Raw genomic sequence first — 23,166 nt, forward strand, 5'->3', positions numbered from 1 at the left:
CGCCTTCTACGGAAGCCGATTGAACAGTTGACTGCCTGTTATTCCTTATAGAAATGGGATAACGAAGTCCCTGTTTTCCTCTTGAATTCCTTTGCGGGTCTCTGTAGTTAAGCTGAATCCTGTAAATACTAACGCAGAAAGGCGAACCCACCTATGTGAGGAACACTTTAATGATCACATTTAATGTGATAAAAGCCTTCCTATTTAGCAGATGGTTTAACAAAAGATGGCTCTTCCAAGGGAAATCTAGGGCTACCTGGAGATTTTGCTGACTGACTGGCGACCCATCGAGGCCTTTTTATTTTTTATTTTATTTATTTCATCAAGCATGTATTAGATAACATATATAAGTATAAACATGATTTTAAAAAGGATATGAATAAAAAGGATAACATCTTAAAATGAAATAAAAAGGATAAAATAAAATAAAAATAAATAAAATAATAATAAAATAATAAAAAGGATAGAATAAAATCTTGCTCTGATGGTTATGCAGTCGGTTTTCTATGTTTTAATGTTGTGTTGTTAATGCAAGTCACTTGGATGCTTTGGATATAGAGCGGCATATAAGTCAAAGTGATAAATGGGAATGGAAATAAATGGAATTTTCATTCAAGTCCTGGACAAGGGACTTGGGGAAATGAAATACTACTGCAGCAGAATTTGCTAGAGCAATGCTGTCCATTCAAAGCCTCCTTTGTGTTATTTGTTCCTATAACAATTATCAACAACTCCTCACTATGCTGTGATGAAGAAACCAATATACAGTAATTACTTTTATTTGTGATTTCTCATACATATATATCAGAGGTGGTATTCAGCAGGTTCTGACCAGTTCTGGAGAAGCGGTAGTGGAAATTTTGAGTAGTTCGGAGAACCAATAAATACCACCTCTGACTGGCCCCACCCCCATCTATTCTCTGCCTCCCGAGTCCCAGCTGATAGGGAGGAAATGGGGATTTTGCACTAACCTTCCCCTGGAGTGGGGAGGGAATGGAGATGTTACAGTCTCCTTCCCCTGACAAGCCCAGCAAGCCACGCCACGGCCACCAAGCCATGCCCACAGAAGTAGTAAAATCTGGTAGTAAAAAAATTTGAATCCCACCACTGATATATGAAAATAATATTACTTTAATTAATAGTACTATGAATTATTATTATAATTCATAGTACTATTAATTATTATTATAACAAACACAAATCCTTAATGGTTCCAATCCTTGGGGGTCTATATTGACCACCTTGAAGAACCTTGATATAGACAGGCAAAAAAAACCTCTCTTTTTTTTCAGTTTCCAAGTCGTAGAGAGTTTTGCACAATTATATCACTGGGAAGTTTTAGAAGGATGCAAACAACCTGAGATGACCACTTGTTTATGGACCAGAGGTTGCCCAGCCCTAGTGTGAAAGCCAGTAAGCTTTCCTTCCCTTTTGCTCTCCTTATGATGTTATGTGTGATGTCATTCATAGTTAGAACAGGTTGCCAAGCATCTCTTCAGATATCAGATTGGAGTACTAAATTGTTTGGATAAGAGACTGTTTTGTGAATCTATTCTGAACTGAAGATATCTCAACAAGCTATAAACCAAAAGCCACCTGTGGTAATAGATTCATTTTCATTTTTATATTTCTTTTTCTGTTCTCCATGTCACAATATAATAATAACTGTCTCCAGAGTTAATGCAATTCTGACAATATGCAGTACATTATCTGCCCCTAGGGAAGGATGCTTCTCGCATCCTTCTACAACTTGGTAAACCTTCTCCAACTTGGTGTCCTTCCCTTATGTTGGAACTACAGGACTGGATTTGGGAGATATAGCTTAAAAGATCAAAATACAATATTTTGACAGGTTTTTTGAGAAGCATGATGATTTGTGGAGGCAAAGTAACAGAAAATAGATATTGTAATGTGAACAACATAACTGGAATCTGCATGTGTATATGTGTGCATATTTGGGTAACTGTGAAGGTTCCTGATTTTTATCCTTACTCTACTAAAGGGATAATTTGTGTGATGTATCTTGAAATGGTTATACTCTTGGTAGTAATCTCAGAAGTAAGGCACAGCTTCATTTCTAACGCCTAGCATACATCCTTATTACAACATTTTGCTAAGACCGAGTCATAAAAGGGAAATAGAGATCTTCCATTCTACCACCGGTGAAGCAATAAAGAAATGATGTAAAGGAATGATTACATGAATGAAAAGAGGGACAAAGGATTTAAACCAGTGGTGAAATTCAATTTTTTTTTACTACCGGTTCTGTGGGAGTGTCTTGGTAGGCATGGTGTGGCCTGGTGGGCATGGCAGGGGAAGGATACTGCAAAATCTCCATTCCCACCCCACTCTGGGGCCAGCCAGAGGTGGCATTGCTGATTCTCCAAACTACTCAAAATTTCCACTACCAGTTCTCAGAGCTTGTTAGGACCTGCTGGATTTCACCCCTGATTTAAACTCTTTCTCTGTACTGGCGAAGAGGATCTAAGATATTTTCAGACTATAGTATAAATGTTATATTTGGGCTTCTGAGCAACAACAGAATTTTTTTCAATACAGTAGTATCACAAATGCATCCACTTGCCAATCCTAGCTTATCTGTACATTATGCAGGTCCTGATCTCATTTAGAAAAACTGCAGACGCTGACTTCATGTATTTGCTTTAACAAGTTGTTCAATTAAGTCATAAAAATCAATAGTTTCATTAGCACAACATAATACATTTGATTTTGACTTTCATTATTGTTTGTTTTGCAGAAAATGGGCTATGCAAAGCCACCCTGCTTGATTAATGTAGGATTCAGCATGAAGGGGAAACTTAATGAATATATTTATTTTAAAATTAAATTAAGTACATGATTAGTCATTCTTTCAATGAAAAGATGTTCTTTGATGCTCTTCCAGATTTAAGTGTCTGACACATAACTATAATCTGTTCCAGATTATTGAGGGGGGGATTGTTAAGAATATTTTTTAAAAGGTCTGCTGGAGCAAATGAAGGATCATTTAGTTCAATACATTGACAAAGAGATGATAGCTCTCTTCCACTGAATTTCTTAACAAATGGTATTTATATAGTGTGCTCTCTGTGATTCCAGAAGAGAAGCCAGAATTTCTAGGATCCAACTCTAAAAAAACCACTGTTCTGAAGAAAATGCAAAATGAGATTACATAGACTTTAAGGAAAGGCTGCCAGTTTAAGCAAAAGGCAACCAAAGGAATACATTTATATAAGTGGACAAATGAAGCAAAATGTTAAACAGTTATATAGTATTTGTGTAGTTACTTACCAAGCTTATCTAAGTTATATTAAAGTAACCAAAATACAATCCTCACGTCACAACTTTTGAGCACCCCTAATATTTGGAAATTGAAAGTTGAAAAATTTGACACACCCTAAAAGGGAGAAGTAAAGTTAAAGTTTTCTTCAAGTTGATCTCAGATTTTGAAGACTTCATAGACTTTCTTCGCAAAGGTATAGAAGTAGTTGGCTATTGCATTGTTTCAGGATTCTCTCTATCCCTCCATCATTTCAATCTATCATACAGTCCTGGGATTTCCTGTTGATTCCTATAGACTCCCATCCAAGTTGTTTCCAGAGCTAACCCTGCTTGGTTTTTCAAGATCAGCCAAAATCAAATGTAAACAGATTATTATAATCCAAGGAAAAATAATTACTTGAAAAATGCCTGCAGATTGCACTTTACATTCCAGGGAATCTGAATCCAACTCCAAAATTTTGCAAGCCAACAAGGAGCAAGGGAGGTAGATGTCTTTCAGCTTACATTCTAACCATTTTACCTATGTAATAACTCCCCCCCCCCAAAAAAAAAGTGTGTTTAGGCAGAAATCATCAGTTAAAATTCAACATAATATTTTGGTGGATGATTCACCATAATATCTTCTTCACATTTTTTTCTTGATTTATATTAACAGTAACTTGTGAGAAAATAATCAAATATTTTTCAAGCAGACACTCATTGTCTCCATCCACAGGTTTGCAGTATTTTTAAAGCGACAGAGAGATTAATAGCACTATTGGAAGCCAGCTATTAATACAGTTTTGTATCTTGGTATAAGTATAATCTTTATTGTCATTGTACTTAAATACAACGAAATTGGAAGAGGGCTGAAGCTAAAGAAACCAAGAAAATGTATGTGGGGCACTTGAATCCTTTTACTGATTCATCATGGGAGAGAAACCAATGAATTCATATCCTCTTCTGATTGATTCTTTCAAAACGTATGTTTCTAAACTTACTGTCAGTGGATTCATTTTGCTGTTGAAGAGAAAGAAGCTGGGAATATTTGAAGACTGGTAAATAAATGCACCAAAACATTAGTATGAAATTTTGAATAATGGTACACTTGGTGAAATTGAAAATCCATTATAAAGGCAGTCTTTTTATTAATCTAACTCAAAGATCACCTGAAAAGGCGTAAGCTTTGGAACCAAAAATGAAACGTACAACTTAATCTCTGTGTTGAGCAACTTACAATAATTAAGTTGGGAGAGAGCAGAGGTACTTCATGTATGCTCGGCGTAAAAGCTTTGAAGCTTTTTTGGCTACATTCCAGTTCTCCATTCTCCATCTTTGATTTTAGAATTAATCAAGCAGTCCATTTATATTTAGGATCTATCAAGTGATCCCTCCCTCTCCAGTAATAGAATGATAAGGGTCAGTCATCCCTGAGATGTTGCTATGGATACTAACTGCCGCCTAGAATCTTCAAAGAAAAATGACTTTGGAGTGAAGATGTCCCTTCCAAATGATCCCTTACAAGAGCTATGAAGACTTTTCCCGGTGTTCTTCAGCAACCCGCCACCGCCGCCCTCTTCGAAACAGCAACTCGCAACCATGTTTTGTCTCTTGCACATTCTTCACTCCAATTTGTTTGCCGCTTTCACAAGATGAACCCAAATTAAGATTCAAGGTGAGTTGAAAGGGAAGGAAGGAAGGAAGGGAAGGAAGGAAGGAAGGAAGGAAGGAAGGAAGGAAGGAAGGAAGGAAGATCATACACTGCAAAGCAAAGACATAGCCTCTAACATATGTATTTTTACACTCTTTTAAACAGGTTTTGTAACTGGCACCTATCATGGCATCAACTTTGGCAGTAGTAGCCTTTCTGAGAGTAATATCAAAATTCCAAATATGTGGCCTTTCCCCCAAAAAAAACCCTATCTGTATTTTTTTCATATTTCAAAGACTTCTATTTCTTCATACAGTTAACTAAAATTAAATAACCCAACTGAACATAACAGGACAACTTCCTAAAGATATACTTAGTATTTTAGAAGTAAATGTTTACAGTTGATTGAATTATTTCATATAATCTCAAGAGTATATTCCAATAGGTTTGGTTCTTGATGAAATCTTGCAAGAATCTAGTCACAAAAACCTGTTAACATAGCAATAGTTAAATCAATCAGCATTATTGTTATACTTAGTATTATATTAAACTGTGTTTTATAAGGTCATTCTTCCCCCCACCCCCTTAATCTTCTTAATGAAATTCCTAACAAGTCTATGGGCACATCATCTAAATAGGTTGTGAACCTCCAAACTATCTTTCTAATAGGATTATCTGGAGCAATTCTTCATATGCATAATGAGCTCATCCTTTATTATATATGTTACCACTACAAAACTCTTTGAAGGATATAATATAATCAGATTAGAACAAGGCTTTTAAAATAATAACCTGTTATGTCAATTGCCGAAATCTAACTGTTGAGAATGCAACAGGCCTTTCATTATATCTTACAGGAAACATGTATCCATGAAAAACAGGAATAGCTTATTTTCAATTCTGCACAGGAAACTTCATCAATTCTCACCCTGCATAGAATTTTCACAGAGGAAATGACTGACATTTTTAAATTAGTACAGCAAGAGCAGAAGATGTCTGTTGGCATCAATTAAAATTATTCTCCTACCAATAACATTGGCTTGTTCTTGAGTTGTTTTTTTACGGTTGAGAATTTAAGCCTTAAAAAGATTTAACATATGCCATGGTTGTTAAGAGGAGATTTAATGCATATTGAACTATTAGAACTGAGAATCTAAGTCTTAAAAACATTAGGTTTATGCCATGGTTGTAAGAGGAGATTTACGCACTAAGGGTAAGGAACACCCACACACACTTATAAAACATAATGCTAGGACTTTTGAGGATTATTCAACCCAAGTGACCAAGAATGTATATTATTTTTCCCATATCAAAGAACCATGGAAATTGCTCTATTTTTGAAAGGTTTGTTTTTGTTTTTGTCTTATGTTCTCAGACTGAATCTAATCGGCCTCCACTTTTAGGCCCAAGTCCAATTCTGTTAGGTAACTTCACACTGTAAGATCCAGCTACATAATTTCCATGGAGATATAATATCTTCATCTTGAGAAAGGAAGCTGTCATCCAAGCTATGAAATTTTATATTGCTGAATTCTACAAAACAAACCAAATACGACTGAAAACATATCTTGGTCACTCCTTTGGGGAACAGTAAAAAATATTTAAAAGGAGTTATGCAGCATGTTGGGAGAAAGCTGAAGCAAGGAAAAGTGGTCACCCTAGAAACCAAACGTAAACAAATTTCAGAATCCAGATAATTTACCAACATCTGTCAGTATTAATGTTACAGTCAAGACAAGACATGAGATACATAATAAACTGCAGATTTTTTTTTCTTTGCTATGCTGAATCAAGCGAGCAAACTGAGAGTTAGGGGGGAAAGCTTTCATGTACGGTATAATAAATCTCTGCAGTTGAGAACATTTAGCATCATTTTTGTAAAACCTAGCCTTCCTTGACACTGGCACTTTCCAGATGGGTGGACAACTCTCAAAATCTTCCATCTAAGATATCCTTTATTGAGAATTCCAGGAATAGAAATATATATATCTGAAGTAAGTATAATTTGAACAAAACTTAGTTAGATGGATGGATGAACAGGCAGGCAGACAGATAGTAAGTAGCATTATACAAATTCAGTCTCTCCTCTTTACAATTGACATGGCTTTCTCATATGAAAACAAGACCATTGAGGTCCCAATGGTGCTTTTTCAAGAGGCAACTGGACTTTCTGATTTTTCTTTGAAGACATTTCACTTCTCCTTCAAGAAGCTTCTCCAGCTCTTTGAGGCTGCTGAGGCCATCATGGAGAAAGCCATAAGTAAAATAGCAAGTGGCAAAGTCCTGTTCTAAATGTGTAGCTAAAGAAATAAACAAAATAAGCAAAATCTCATACCGTATTATAACATGTCGAAGGCAAAATAAAAAATAAGTAGAGGGAAACCTGACAGTGAGAACGAAGCACCAATGATAGTACTTTTAAAGCAAAAGTACAATTTCTTGAGAGCGTCTCTGAATGTTGCTGATGAATTGTAATTTTGAATATGATAAAGCAAAACTGTGAAAGATAAGGATGTAAGCATATTCAATGTATTTAATATACATTCCATTAAAATTGAATAATCAAATTCATCTTAGTTTTTAATTGCCTTGTCCCCCCTACTGTACCTTCTAAGACAATTTCCACTTTGGTGTCAGAGAAAAAATCCTCACTAAAACATTGGCTTTGCACCCTCTGTAAATACTACGAAAAGGTCAAACTCCTCCGAATCAAAGCAAATTCAGACTGTCTACATGTAGTACCCTTGGCAACAAAACAAACAATTTTCCAGGATTTTTTCAAAAAAATCTCTTCCTACTTAAGTCTTCAGTTCTAGGGTTTCTTGAAACACTCTTTGCCAATTCCCTGTAGCTTTTTTTTCACCGTCTGGGAAGGTCATCTAGGTTCTAACAGCAATGCCATACTAGCAACAATACACAGAATGACTGGGGCAGTTCCCATCTGCTTGTGTTCATGAAATATGGGGAAAGGGTGGAGGGGTTTAGCAGAGCTCCTAAGAAGGCTTGCCTGAATTTTGTCCTAGTTTTCTATGTCAGGAGAAAGAGCTAGGAAAAGGCTGAGATTGGACTGTATTAACATTCAGTAAGTGCACTTAGCCCACCATCAAAAGAAAGCTAATGGGCTACATGTTGCCTCTGGACCATACCTTTCACATCCCTCTAGTAGATAAGCACCCAGTGATTCCTTGTCTCCAGCTGATAGGTTCCTCGAGTGAGTGAGTGGGAAAGACCTGCACTAAATCCTGAAATACAGCATCAATCTAAATGACTACAGTAATTATTTTGTCTGTAACTAAACATAATCCAATAAATGTGATTCTACAAATTGCATGGATTGGTCTTTATTTAAAATTTTGCTGGACTATCAAAGTAGGACAAAGTTCAATAGTTACAGGCTTGTGTTGTATGTAAGTAGAAGATGTGAGGTTTACACTTGCACAGAGGTTCAGCAGGGGAACGTACTTCAAACTGTTCTTTCTAAAGTAGCTGGGTTGATGGACACCATTTAACAACACAAAGATCTTCTAGGTTTACTGACAGTGTTTCCTACATTCTTACTCTACTACATTGTTTTAGCAGACCATAAATTCAACCTACTATTTAAAAGAATCTTGAGGAATTTAATTGAGAGACAATCTTCTTACATGGTTGATAACTATTTTTTCTTAATAGAGGATGGACAGGCGGTCCAAGCCAGAGATGGACTATGCAAGCAAAGATCAAGAAAGCTGCAGTACTAGTGTTAAGAGCTCAGAGAGGTAAGGATGTGGTGCTAATTCAAGAAGATTCATTTGAGTGTGTTTACTCAATGTATTTCACTAAAACAAAGACTCACTCTCACACTATGGAAGTCTGGTTGTAGTGTTAAATTTTGTGAGATTATCCACTGTTAAATGTGTTGTGTAAATCCATCTGGTTTTGTTATTTTTTGATTCAGTGTATTTGACAATTCAGTAGATGGGGAATTGAGCAACAAGATTATGTATGATATGAGAACATAACCATTGAATCTGGGATATCTTCCACAGGTTAATTTGGAGCTCCACTCTTTGGTATGATATCATGTTTATTCAAGGATATCCAAAGGATATGGTTGATGTTCAACTTTTTTTCCCCAAAAGGAATACCAATTTAATTATGGATGGGTGGGAAAATTAGGAAATCAATTTCATACTAATTTGACTTGAGGTCAGCCAATCTGTACCAGCAAGCTTACCCTGCTGGACAGCTGTTGTGGAAGGGCTCCTGAACTTCCAAAGGCAAGATGGAATATAAATATAACAAGCAAACAAGTCAATATCGTAATTTTTGATGTACCAAGAATAGAGGATTTTTCCAGGATGAATCTTGACTTTGAAAACGTTGCAGGGAAATAGAGCACTACTAAACCTTTGCAAATTAAGTTATTATGGTCTAGGGCAAATGAATCAATGAAAACATGAGAAACAAAGTGAAACCAAAGCCAATACTATAGTAAAAATGAGACACTGAAAGAAACTGGACTTATTTGACCCTCCCTAGCCATTGCCATATATTACTTTTTAACGGGCTTATTGGATCACCTTTTTTAATCTGCTATTGTGGAATATACATTTTTGCAGAAGGGCAGTATGAATGTTGTATTAGCAGCAAAACTTTTAAAAACTCCTCGACATTCAAATCTTAGCAGAAGGGAAGAAGCTAAAAGGTAGGAGAAACTTTATCCTGATGATTGATGTCCTCTTTTAATGACTTGAATATTTTATCCCCCAGAGAAAAGGCAATGAAAATGGAGTGTTTGGTAAGTGCAGACTTCATATTTTATTTTAAATACAAGCATTTTAGGACACAGTTCTCTGGGTGCATCTGGCTGCCTTCTGTTAAATAGGACCATTGTTCCAACTCAGTGGTGGGATTCAATTTTTTTTACTACCAGTTCTATGGGTGTGGCATGGCATGGTTTGGTGGGCATGGCAGGGAAAGGTTACTGCAAAATCCCCATTTCTCCTGATCAGCTGGGACTCAGGAGGCAGAGAATAGATGGGGGCAGGGCCAGTCAGAGGTGGTATTAAATGGGTCTCTGAACTACTCAAAATTTCCGCTATCAGTTCTCCAGAACTGGTCAGAACCTGCTGAATACTACTTCTGTTCCAACTAAGCCCAGCCAAGCATATACAGTATCCAACATGGTTGTTCTTGCACAACATGCAATTCACTGGTATATTATTTGTGGTCTGCAGAGTCCTATTCCCCACAGGCATTTTTTTAAACTTCTGGAAGGGTTGGTATTTTAGAAGCTTGAGGCACTTACTTGACCTCTTTAAATGGGTCCTAACCCTGCCATATAATGAGCTTGTTTCTTGACATGTCATGCATAGCCTGAAGAGCCTTTAAAGCCAATGAAAGTTCTGGGTTCCTGATTTATATTCACAGTAGCACCTAAAGTTAGATTAAGGCATCCCATGAAGTAAGGGCTTACCGTAGTTCTTTGGGAAAGATAGAACAGGTTGATTTCACTGTTGATCTGTGTTCCTTATAAACAAGAAGAGGAGACAAAGCGGGTGGGTCAAACCCTGGCCTGCGCTTAGGGTACCAAGGAAAGTGGGGGCACTTTCCACCCTCACCCTTACCTCTTTCTCTGCCAACCTCAACTTTAAATTTTTGTATTTGAATTTTTCCCTTATAACAATCGTATTAAAATGCATTAAAAGTGTTTAGAATTTGCATTTTTCTATCTACCTAATTATAGGTTAAATAATTTGCGGACATTTCTTACTGCTGTTTAGTATTCAATAATTCATTAAAAAGTTAAATTTAGAAGTGATTTTTTTTAATCTCTTAATTCTCCTTCAGCATTTATTGAGTTTTAGTGTCTTGTAAGTTAAACAATGGAAGGGCACCATTATGGGACTGTGTTTTGGGTACCAATCCAGCCCAGGTAAAAACAGGGCTAAGTTGTGTGGGTAAGTAAATCATCTGGAAAGCAAGGGGCCATTTGCAGCTCTGGTTGCACCTCTGGCAACAAGCTCTTTCTCCACAGTTCAGCTGGTAGAGTTCTCACAGCTTTAACAGAAGGCGACCAGGGGAAAGGGGGGAAAAAGATAAAAGCCTCCAGAAATGGCTCACATTGTATTTTCTCTGTTATCTTTCAGTTGAAGAAGGTACTGGTAGAAAACCAACAGTTGAAAAATGCTGTAAGTGTTGTTCTTCTGTAAGCTAATGCAAGACATAGTGCTTATGTTCCCTTACTGAAACTAAACCTGTGTAATTGAACTGAAACAAACATACAGTCTTATCCCCATCTTCTATGACTTCCATCCCCCTCCTTTTGTTGTTTTATTCTATATATAATAAAATGAGCAGAGAGTATGGTGTGTGTGGGGGGGAGGATGTAACAATGTATAATTTGCAAACATTATAAAAAACACAGCAATCCAAGGAATAAATGAACGTCTTCCTTCCTGAGTAAGGGCTCCTCCTTAAACTCTTCTTATACTGAAATTGGTTGGAAAAGAAACTAACTTCCTTTATGGAAAGAAGCTGGATTCCTTTGTGTGTCTCAAACTTTTCATCTACTCTGATCATGGTGATCACTTGGCTTTATGTTCAAATTATATTTACCATAACCGCTGCTTCTTTACATTTGCCACCTAGCCTATGAAAATAAGAAGTAGTTGCTTTCATTTTTGGGGTGGGTCTTTGAGGACATGTGTTATGCCCTTCAGATTGACCCCTATTAATACTTCAGACTTTCCTATCTGATGTGAGTACCAGTGGGCAAAAAGGGAAAGGGAGGGAGGGAGATTTATCATCATTGCTTTGACTTGGGTTGGAAGAGAAAGCTAGCAGAACTTTTGTCAATAGAGGAGGGGGAAGAGGAGGAGGAAGAACCTCCTAAGATCTTAGCTCAGAGAACTAAAGATAATGTTTAAAGATAATGAGGAGAAATCCTATGTACATCACTTTGAATCCCTACAGAAAAAGCAGGATTGTAATATTGCATGCATGCATACATACATACATACACACACACACACACACACACACACACACACACACACACTACTGTTGTACCTAAAATATATATGTGAGAGACAATAAGGAAGTAGGATTAAGCAACCTATTATTTTTGTTTATTTTATTCTGTCAGTTTGGCAAATCAAAATCCAAAGTGAGTGGAGTGGCTGGGTAGGTTGTATATTACTAGTTGGTCTATTGTCAGAGATGGCAATGTCCAGTGTAACAGGAAAAGCCATCTGGATGAAACATGTGTGTCTCTTTTATAGGTTGTCCTCCTGAAGCAACAGAATAAGGGTAAAGCTTTCCTCTATTTTGATTCCATTAAAAAATACACCTTCAGGCATAAACTTGATGTTTTCAACTGTTCATAAAACAGTCAACCCCATAATCAGCTAAATGTTTTACAATCAATTTTATTGTATTTCATGTAAATGACCATTGACTATTGGACAACTCAGAAATTAGTTCCAAGCATTAGTAGGCCAAGTACTTAGACTTATCTTCTTGGAAATTGGATATTGGGTCGACCCTTCATTATGCTATTATTTAGTAATTGTTCACTTCTTGTTTGGATCTTCAGTGTCGCAACTATTACCAACAATATGTTTATGAACTCCTCACACCCCCACTTTGGCCTCCCACAGGTTTTTCCACACTCCATTTTTTATTATTATTTTAAAGTATCATTTTGCTTGCAAAGAAAAATATTAGAAAAGAATCTGGCCTGCAGCAAAATACCACCCTCTCCACAATCAATTTTATTTCCACAATTTCAAATGAGAACTAAGAACCATTACTTTTTAGAAACTAAAAAAAATAACAGGTTGACACAATCCAATGCTGCTGGAAAGAAACAGATGCCTTCACCAAAAATAAAAGAGAGGTATGACAGGATTGATAAGTGAATATCCCAAAGATGCCCAATAAGGTGGCAAGTTGCAGTCTTTCAGCCTGCTTCAGATAAACTGGTGTTTTGTGTTTGGCTTTACCCATTAGGACAGCCAATTTATGAAAAGATAATTTCCATATATGCAGTACTAAATATCACATTTATGATATTTGTGATATTTGATACTAAATGATATCCTGTTTCCCCGAAAATAAGACCTCCCCGGACAATAAGCCCAATCGGTTTTTTTAGTGCATGCACTAAAATAAGCCCCCACCCCAAAAATAAGCCCTCCCCTAAAATATTTAAATGCATGCATAGCCAATCCCTGCCATTTTCTGGGGGGGAGGGGGGAACATGTCCATGTGCCCCACATGCACCTGCCATCCACATGAAACAGCCTTGCGGAAGCCGCTCCCACAAACCCTAGCTACAGCGCCCCTTCTCTTAGTAGTGGCTGCAAAAAGAGCAGCAGGCTCAGTGATGCTAAGGCTGGCAAGTGTTTGCCAGAAACAGAGACAGAACTTCTACTCCCCCCCCCTGGATCAGCTGATCTGTGGGCCGCAGGGCGAGGTTAAGAGGCCTCCTGCACCTCAAAAATAATAAGACCTCCCTGAAAATAAGGCCAAGCACTTATTTCAGGAGTCAAAAGAAAATAAGACCCTGTCTTATTTTTTGGGGAAACATGGTACTAATTTAGATACTAAATCATAAATGCAGTGGGGAACCCCTACCGCACTCAATAAACACTGGAAAAAACTGATTTAGGGAAATCATCTACCTTTGATGAAAACTCAAAAGCAATGCAGTTTAAACAAAGCCATGAGTTTTGACTGATGGAGACTTTTTCCTTCCAGAGAAAGACAACGTGGATGACTGCAAGAGGTCAGTGCCAGTAGCAAATCTACAACCCAAGAGGTGAATCTCTGAGAAACAGCAGGCATCAAGTGTTCTTTTCCCCTTCTCTCTCTGTTTTTTTTTAAGGTCCAAGGATAAACTTGTCTCTGAAATTGGGACTCTGTTGACTGAAATTGCATTTCTGAAAGAAGCCCGAGAACAACTGGTGAGCTTTTTGAATCAAGATGCCCGTTTGTCTTCAATTTTTTCTTCTTGTTCATTTATGCCTCATGTTTGTAGAATATCTTGGGACAACACACTTATGCCCACTAACCAGTGGCAAAATTCATTTTTTTTACTACCAGTTCTGTGGGCGTGGCTTGGTAGGCATGGCCTGGCCTGGTGGGTGTGGCTTGGTGGGCGTGGCAGGGAAAGGATACTGCAAAATCTCCATTCCCACCCCAGTCTGGGGCCAGCCAGAGGTAGTATTTGCCTGTTCTCCGAACTACTCAAAATTTCCGCTACTGGTTCTCCAGAACCTGTTAGAAGATGCTGGATTTCACCCCTGCCCCTAATCCCCTCTTGAAAGGATCTGATTTCAAGACAGATGCTCTAAAACAGAGGTGGGCAACAATGACCCTTTTATGACTTGTGGACTTCAACTCCCAGAATTCCCTCTGCTCAGGAATTCTGGCAGTTGAACACCACAAATCATAAAAGAGCAACAGTCCCTCACCCTTGCTTTAAACGAGGGGTGTCAAACTGGCAGCCCATGGGTCAAATGCATTACGTGCAGACCACGCCCACCCCAGCGCCATGAAGGGGGGAAGCGTTGCAATATGTCACGAGATGGCAATGTGACACCATGCGTTTGACACATGTACTCTAAACCATTAATTGCAGTTTTCTGCTTCAATAAGTGATGTGGCTCGCATCAATCAAACTTTCTTTGTCTCCCACTCAACACAACTGCTCTAAAACGCTCTTTGTTTTAGAGCACATTATACAAACTCCCCAAAATGGAGCATAAACATTGAGAAGAAATGAAAAGAAATAATAGTTTTGCAGTCTGGCACACACATCAGCCTCCTTCCCTCCCCTTTTGCCAATGCAGGAATCTTTATTTGTTTGCTTGGATTTTTCATCTCTTCCTCAGGAGCCACACACAAAGATATCTCTTTGGTCCTTTCCTTTTTGAGAGTGATAGGTGATTCCTTCAAATATCCCATCCTCGATCTCAGTGGATTTAGTGTACTCTGGAGGAACAATGAGGGCTGTACTGGGGAATATGCTGTCCATGGAGGAGGGTCTGCATGCTCAGCAGAAGGAAGGATTTAGTACAGTGACGGGATTCAAACATTTTAACTACCTGTTCTATGAGCATGGCTTGGTGGACATGGCAGGGGAAGGATACCGCAAAATCTCCATTCCCTCCTCACTTCAGGGGAAGGTTACTGCAAAATCTTCATTCCCTCCCAACTCCAGGGGAAGGATACTGCAAAATCTCCATTCCCTCCCCACTTCAGGGGAAGGTTACTGCAAAATCCCCATTTTCTCCTGATCAGTTGGGACCCAGGAGGCAGAGAATAGATGGGGGTGGGGCCACTCAGAGGTGGTATTTATCGGTTCTCCGAATTATTCAACATTTCCACTACCGGTTCTCCAGAACTGGTCAGAACCTGCTGAATACCCCCTCTGATTTAGCAAGATCGAAAGATCCAGAATGATATATACAAACACACACAGATACACATACTCTAGCCCAGGGAGAAAAGATATTACAGAAAGTCCCACTTTCCTTCAGCCCACCTTTTTTATTTTTAGTTCTCAAATGACATGTATTACTCTATTTTAAATCCCAGGATCCATTTTTCACCCATTATATTCCATATTGCTTGGTGGTATTTGCAGCTACTCCCCCAACTCCCTGATCTTGGTGCTCAATTTAAGCAGTTAATCTTATCCTCATTAACATCAAAGGAATTATATGAAACAAAATATAATAGACAAAAAAAATCAGTGCCTTCGGATATACCACTTTGTATCAGGTTTGGGGAGGTGTAAAATGGATGATGTGGCTTTTGACCAGGAAGTTCATAATTTAAAAATAATCCACTCCCCCAATTCCTCTCCTCTCCAAAGCAATTATTAGATTAACCCCTAACCTAACAGTAACCTTGTTTTTGGAGGATTTGCTTTAATCCTCCATACATTTCAGTCATCAATTCAAATATTTAACCCAAACCTAGGTGAAATTCTGGGTAGTTGAATGGTGAATGTCAAGTGGATTCAGCATGGTTATGAGGACATAAATGTCTGCCATAAAGCTAAGTGGGTTTTTTTTATCTGTGTTGAAGGTGTCCTGCATAAGCTCCCCATATTAGAAGTGATGGCATAGTGGTTAAAATGCATCCTGCCCACTGCCAAGAGTTCGATCCTGACCAAGATGGATAAAATGAGGAGCCAGATTGTTGGGGGCAATATGATGACTCTGTAAACCGCTAAGAGAGTGTAGTAAAGCATTATGATGCGATACATAAGTCTAAGTGCTATTGCTATTTGCTTAATACATTTGTTTTAGATTTGAAAGGGAATGAAAGCACCACCCTTAGTTGTGATAGGAGCTGTTTCTGCGTGAATAAGAGGGATGAAGAATTTGTGAACAAAGTATCTTCTCCTGAGTTGTTTGCTCTTGTGTTTCTTCTCCAGAGATTTAAGGACCCTGAATCCAGGAAAGAAACTACTAAGGCTCTTACTGAAACCATCCAGGCCAAGCTGGAAGTAGCCCATGCTAAAATAGAGGCTGCAGAGGCTAAGAAAGAAACCTTAGAAGCTCATAAGATAGCTGAAGAAGCTAAAGAATCGGCGGAAGCAGCTCAGTCTCGGGAGGACAACCTATTGTCCTATGTCTCCAAAGTTGCTAGTTTAGCCTACCAGCAAGCTGCAGAGGCAGAATATGATTGTGCCCAAGCTCGGAAGGCCATGGCAGTAGCAGAGGCCATCCAAGTGGCTGCTTTCACTGATAGCAAAATTCGCCGGAACAACAAGGAGAAGTATCATCGAAGCCATCGGAGTCATGGGGAATGCCGGTGCCATCATCACCACCACCACCACCATCATGGCCAACACGAGCGCCACAGTGAATATGAGACCCAAAGTGATCTCATCCACTCTGAACCAGAGACTCTGAGTAGCACCCGATAAAGCAGGAAAGAAGGAAGCAGGGCTGGGTGGGGTGGCTTGATAGTTAATGTCATTTGAGGAAGCGTGCAGAATTAAAAACAAATTTTGTTTGAACCATGGACCCCCTGATTCATTTCATAGGTATGTTTAGCCTAATGAAGACAAGGTTGAAGGGAGACAGGATAGCAGTCTTCCAATACTTGAAGGGCCGTCACAGGACAGAAGGTGTCGATTTATTATCCAAAGCACCCAAGGACAGAAAAAGAAGCAACGGGCGGAGCTTGTCAGGGGGAGATCCAACCTGGAAATAAGGAGGAATTTCCTGACATTGAGAACAATTAATTAGTGGGATAGCTTGCTTCCCAGAATTGGTGGGTGCTCCATTGCTGGAGGTTTTCAACAAAAATTAACAAACATTTGTCAAGGATGCTATAAGGCCGTGATGGTGAACCTATGGCACGCTTGCCACAGGTGGCATGTGGAGCCATTTGTCATGGCACGTGAGGTGATGCCCTGTCAGCTGGCCAGTGCTGTGCGCTGGCCAGCTGACTTTGGCCTTCTTTTGAGGCCTTTTTTCGCCCTTGGAAACTTCCTCGAAGCCTCCAAAGTACGAAAAACCAGCCCTACTGGCAAACCGGAAGTTTGGGAGCGGACTTCCGGTTTGCTCGTAGGACCGTTTTTTGCCCTCTAGAGCCTTTAGGGAAGCCTCCTGAAGGCCCCTGAAGGCTCCGGAGGTCGAAAATTGGCCCTACAAACAAACCAGAAGTCACCATTCCCGAACTTCCGGGTTCCCCGTAGGTCCCTTTTTTTTGCCCTCCAGAGGCTTCAGGGAAGCTCCTGAGGCCTCCGGAGGGCCTCCGGAGGGAGTGGGGAGACCGTTTTCACCCTCCCCAGGTCCTAGAAAGCCTCTGGAGCCTGGGGAAGGTGAAAAAACTGTGGCAAAAGTGGTGTGTGTGTGTCATACACTGGGGGGCGTGCACGCATAGCATTATAGGTGTGGCACGCTGGCGCACGACCCCTCCTGTGCTCCCCCCGCTTTTGGCACGGCAGCCAAAAAAGGTTTGCCATCACTGCTGTTAGGAGTCCTTCCTGGCCAGGGGACTGGACTAGAATACCTCCAAGGTCCTTTCCAGTCATGTGATTTCATGATTTTAGCTATAGCCTTTCCCTATAGAACTTCCCACAGTTCGTAATAGTGCTTCTATTTTTCAGATGTTATAATCAGTGGTGGGTTCTTAGTGGTTCAGCCCGGTTCAGCCAAACAAGTACTGGTTTGCCGGCCTGTGTTGCTGGAACTGCCAGCAACCCAGGCCTGCCACACCTCCAAACCGGTTCCCTGGTTGGCGCAGAAGGTTTGTTTCATTTTTAAATGTTCTACGCTTGCACAGACCTATTTATGGGCGTGTCAGGCATGTGCACCCGCGAAGCGGGTACGTGCACGCAAAATTGCGCCTGCACTGAACCGTCAGTAATGCCGGCAGCAACCCACCCCTGGATATAATGAACTTACAGAGATTAAGTAGTCATGTTCCCTCCCCATTATCTGTATGTAATGGTTTTTATAAATATGTATGTCTGTATTATTATTTATTTAAATGTGTTGGCCACCCAACTGGGATGCATTTCAGCAGCCTACATGGAATGATTCAATTCTTCACCAGCTCACATTGAAAAAATGATAATGTAAATTATATTTAAAATAATTCAGGAATGAAAGACACTTTTGAGAAAGCTGTTTCAAACTATGCTATGGTCTACAACAAGAGTCTCCAACCGTGGCAACTTTAAGCCTGGAGGACTTCAACTCCCAGAATTCCCCAACCAGCAAAGATGGCTAGGGAATTCTAGGAGTTGAAGTCCTCCAGGCTTAAAGTTGCCAAGGTTGAAGACGCCCTGGTGTAATACAAACACTGAGAGACGGTAAAAATCTACAATTCTGTGTTGTAGCGCAAAACGTTTTTTTTTTAATCCAAAACTCACCCTGTGAATCTTTCCAAACTTTTAGCTTCCATGGGGGACAAAGGTTGCAAAAATGTTTATAAAACCCCAGGCCCTGTTTTGCTCTGCATTTCATAAAAGCATCAGTTGTTTATCTTAACAAAAGGCTACATCTTCCAGCCAAACAGCGCTCCGTCCCCTTCTCTAATCAAGACCAGTTATCTTAAAAAACAAGCTCAATTCTTAATTTGCGCTTCAGGGGATGGGTTGATGATGCAGTCTGTTTGTGCCAACACCTTCAACAGTTGCGTCGCTTAAGCCTCCTGTCTCCAGATCTGAAGTAGCAGAGAATGAACAATTACATCTTGAAGCCTTTTTAATTTACTGAATGTCCAGCAGGTGGCAATGTTCAGGATGGAAATATCTTGAAAGCTGAGCTGGGCCTTACAAGTTCAATCACTAGCAAACTACTACCAAGAAATAGAGGAGAAGGAACTGCACCAGAGCAGTTGCGTCAGAGCAATGGTGTCTCTTCTCCTCCTGCTTCTTTTCCTATGCAAACTCAATTTACTTTCCTTGCACTGGACATCTTGGTTGTTTTACAGAAAGGTTAGGGGAAAACGATAGAGACAGCCATATTATATGGTATCTTCTCTACATATCAGAGGTGGGTTGCCAATTTTTCTACTACCGGTTCGGGCACGTGCACAACGCTTCTGCACATGCACAGAAACTTCCAGGCGGGTGGGCAGAGCCTCCCACAGCCGCTACTACTGGTTTGCCCGATCCCAGCTGAACCAGCAACAACACACCTCTGCTTCATATCACTCCGTTTTACTTAACCTATTTAAAGTGTTTACTTAACCTATTGTAAGAAAGAGACTTGAGAAAAACAGAAACAATTTGGAGGAAGATCAGAGTTGATGGCCAAATGAAACACAACTGATGGTTAAGGAAAACCCAAAACTTCCAGGTTATGGAACTCACCACTGGGAAAAATCTTGAAACCCAGAGCAGATAGCTGACAAAAACAAGTTTTTTAGAGTCCACTTTTAGAAAGTCTGAAGCAATCTATGACTAGAAAGAACATAAGCAAACATTTAAACATTTTAAACATCCTGGAAACCAGAAACCTTAAGAGACCCTTGAGGTAAAGCACAACTATTGTCCATTATTTGCTGTAAGGCAGGGGTGTCCAAACTTGGGAACTTTAAGACTTGTGGACTTCAACTCCCAGAATTCACCAGCCAGCAACTCCCAAAATTCCCCAGCATGGCTGGCTGGGGAATTCTGGGAGTTGAAGTCCACAAGTCTTAAAGTTCCCAAGTTTGGACACCCCTGCTGTAAGGGATTGCTGAAATTAAAGTGAAAAACCACAAAGAACTTCAATTATTTGCAGACGTGCAACACACTCCAAACTTGTATTTTTAAAGCAATCTTCTTCAGTTTGAAAGAAATACTTTTATTCATTGATTTAACCAGTTTGTTTAATAAACTTCTTCCGTTCATAATTTTGTATCAAATAGTGATACTAGCCTGAGGCCTAAGTCACCATGCTGCTGAGTTTCTATACAAGAGTGATTTTTAACCTTCTTGGCTTGAAGATTGATTTGAACTCCCAGAATTCTCCGCCAGCCATGCTTAGTCTGCACATCACATCTACACATCTCCAAGGCACCAAGCTGTAGAGTGAACTCTTGGCAGCAGATACAGTTTTCATAGTATCACTAGATCTTAAACAATACAACAGAGCGTTTAAAACATCTAAGCTTCAACATTTTAAGAAAGGAACAGTAGAATAACTCTCTGTTCTGAAACAGTAGAATAGCTCTCTTAGCTACACATGTCTAAGGTTGACATTTGCAAATTTTTTGCAAGGGTTGAACAGGCTTTTCTGTTTCAAAATTTCAAATTGTCTATTACCACTTTCTGCTTTATAACCTATTCTGAAAGATTTGGGAAGAAGGGTTGCATGAAAATGTGTCTGAGGAATCAGTGATAAATTGACTCTGAAATTAGTTGAATGCATGTAATTTTTCTTATTAAAAGAGAGTGTTCAAGAGCACGGAAGTTTGTTATTAAATGTGATAGACTGATTTCTATTCTAGGCTCTGTATAATTCTGCATTTTCTATGGAAAACGACTTCTGGGAGCCCGTTTCCACAGGCCACTGCCATTGTTTTGAGCTCATGTACACTGCCACTGTATCGCAAATATCGCGCAATTCGTGATACATGTTCTATCAGCACGATCTACCATTTTTTTCCCTGACAAAAGAATTGTACATTTCAGCATATACACAAAACCCAAGGGCTCCATCCCTGTATTTTATAATTACAGTACAGCTCTTACTGTTATGCTAAGTACCACACTGTTTCGATTAGCAGGCCTGGCATAATTCAACTGTCCCTCCTGGCAAATGTATTATATCTGGTTATTTTAGGGGTTTTTAATTTACTGTATTTGTTTTTAGGGGTTTGAATTTATTTTATATCTGCTTTGTACAGTTCTTTTAACGGCATTTTAACCTCCTCCATGTCAACTGTCAACTGTACATATTTAATTTTATTGTATCTTGTTATATTTTGTATGAACTGTACACCGCCCCGAGTCCCTTTCGGGAGAGGGGGCGGTCTAGAAGCATTAAATATTATTATTATTATTATTATAGGTAGGCCCCCTCCTATCCTATATAGATTTGTAAAAGGAAGAACATTTTTTTGTTGTGCAACACAGAGAAATACAGAACATCTCAGATATTTTTATTATTCAGAATGCAACAATCATCAGCTTGCTAAGCAAACAGGTTATTACGTCAGTAGCTGCTCAGCTTCTTCCTGTATAACATATCTTCAGCCGGGGAGCTGTCTCCTGGTTTGATGGCTGCATCACATACAGCTTGCAATAATATGTTCAGCAACTCTTTGCTATTCAAATTCTATGTAACAAATGGAAGGCTTAAATGGCTTCCTGTAACTTTGTTGTCTACATTAGGAAAGGTGGACGATATAAGTTGGAAAAGGATGAAATGGCACTTCCCCCGGTAGCGTTACAGGCTGGATAGAAAAATTACAGTAGTTTCTACTGTAGCTCCTGAGACATATAAAAGCAGAAGTTTGGCCGTTCCTTTTTGATAGCATTGGCAATAAGAAAGCACAGTATCTGCTAGCAACCTCTGAAGTCTCATAGTTTCTTCTCCAGTAAGTCCTTTGTTCACTCTTTGGTTGTCAAATTTGTCCTATCACTGCCTCAAGCACTTCACTCCAGCATCTTCAGCATGCCCACAGTTTGTTTTTCCCCAGCTGGAAAAGCTACATTGGAGAAGACTGTCCTCCGTTCCCTTGCAGGCCACATCATCCATCCAGATCCGTCCTTTCCCTGGAAGAAGAATTGAATAGACTCAATAGGTTACAGCGCAACAGTTAATGAGTTTCCATTTTTGCATCATATTGCAATAGCTATGAGAACATTCACCCTTTTGAACACCTAGATCTCTGTTTCTCGCAACTTTAAGGCATGTGGACTTCAATCACTTTCAATTATTCATTCATACACACACACGCACACATATACACTTTGACTGGGCATTGAAAGTTAGAGCATTCTGGGGTGTTTCATGATTGGGCAGCTACTTTTATATTTAACTTGGATAGTTTATTTTACAATACAATACAATACAATACAATACAATACAATACAATACAATACAATACAATACAATACAATACAATACAATACAATAGTAGAGTTGGAAGGGACCTTGGAGGTCTTCTAGTCCAACCCCCTGCCTAGGCAGGAAACCCTATACCGTTTCAGACAAATAGCTATCCAACATCTTCTTAAACAGAGCCAGGGCCTGCGGCTGATGCTTTGCAACGCAAGGTCTGTCACCAACAAGGCCCCCCTCATTAATGAGTTGATCTCGGAGGGGGAGCTAGACCTTGCTGGGATAACGGAGACCTGGTTGGGCCACGAGGGTGGTTTACCCCTCGTGGAAATGTGCCCACCGGGTTTTCGAGCATTCCATCAGCCTCGGGCCCTGGGTAAGGGTGGTGGGGTGGCGGTGGTTATGCGGGAATGTTTGGAGCCGAGGGAGTTCACTGTTCCTCAGATACCCGGGTGTGAGTCCCTTGGTGTGAGTTGGGGCCCAGGGAGGCAGTGGGGCTTGCTGATTGTATACTTGGCTCCTCGCTATGCATCAGCAGCCCTGCCCGAGCTCCTCGAGCTAATCTCAGCGACGGCAGTTGAGACTCCCAGACTTTTGGTCATGGGGGACTTCAACTTGCCGTCAACGGGAGCGGCTTCCGAGGTGGCTCGGGAGTTCATGGCTTCCATGACGGCCATGGACCTGACCCAATTAGTGCAGGGCCCCACTCACGAAGGGGGCCACACACTGGACCTCATTTTT

General features: G+C 39.8%; 2 protein-coding genes across 2 annotated transcripts in view; one reads left to right on the plus strand and one right to left on the minus strand.

Moving 5' to 3' along the window:
- Positions 1 to 3,736: 3,736 nt before the first annotated feature.
- Positions 3,737 to 16,841, plus strand: LOC309387457 (uncharacterized protein; the record flags this gene model as incomplete). The annotated part of the gene is made up of 8 exons (XM_081943938.1): positions 3,737 to 3,766; positions 8,585 to 8,670; positions 9,665 to 9,692; positions 11,044 to 11,085; positions 12,178 to 12,205; positions 13,658 to 13,685; positions 13,785 to 13,863; positions 16,347 to 16,841. Exons 2-8 carry the CDS (start codon positions 8,588 to 8,590, stop codon positions 16,839 to 16,841), a joined length of 783 nt encoding a protein of 260 aa, XP_081800064.1. The 5' UTR covers positions 3,737 to 3,766; positions 8,585 to 8,587.
- Positions 16,842 to 21,499: 4,658 nt separating this feature from the next.
- SCARA5 (scavenger receptor class A member 5) overlaps positions 21,500 to 23,166 on the minus strand; it is a 137,375-nt gene continuing 135,708 nt past the window's right edge. Inside the window, exon 9 of the mRNA XM_081944900.1 lies at positions 21,500 to 22,136. Coding sequence (XP_081801026.1) covers positions 22,000 to 22,136 — 137 coding nt within the window. The 3' untranslated portion in view covers positions 21,500 to 21,999. The remainder of the gene's footprint in view (positions 22,137 to 23,166) is intronic.

This window comes from Natrix helvetica, assembly GCF_964273705.1.
Source record: "Natrix helvetica genome assembly, chromosome: 2".
Lineage (NCBI taxonomy): Eukaryota > Metazoa > Chordata > Lepidosauria > Squamata > Natricidae > Natrix > Natrix helvetica.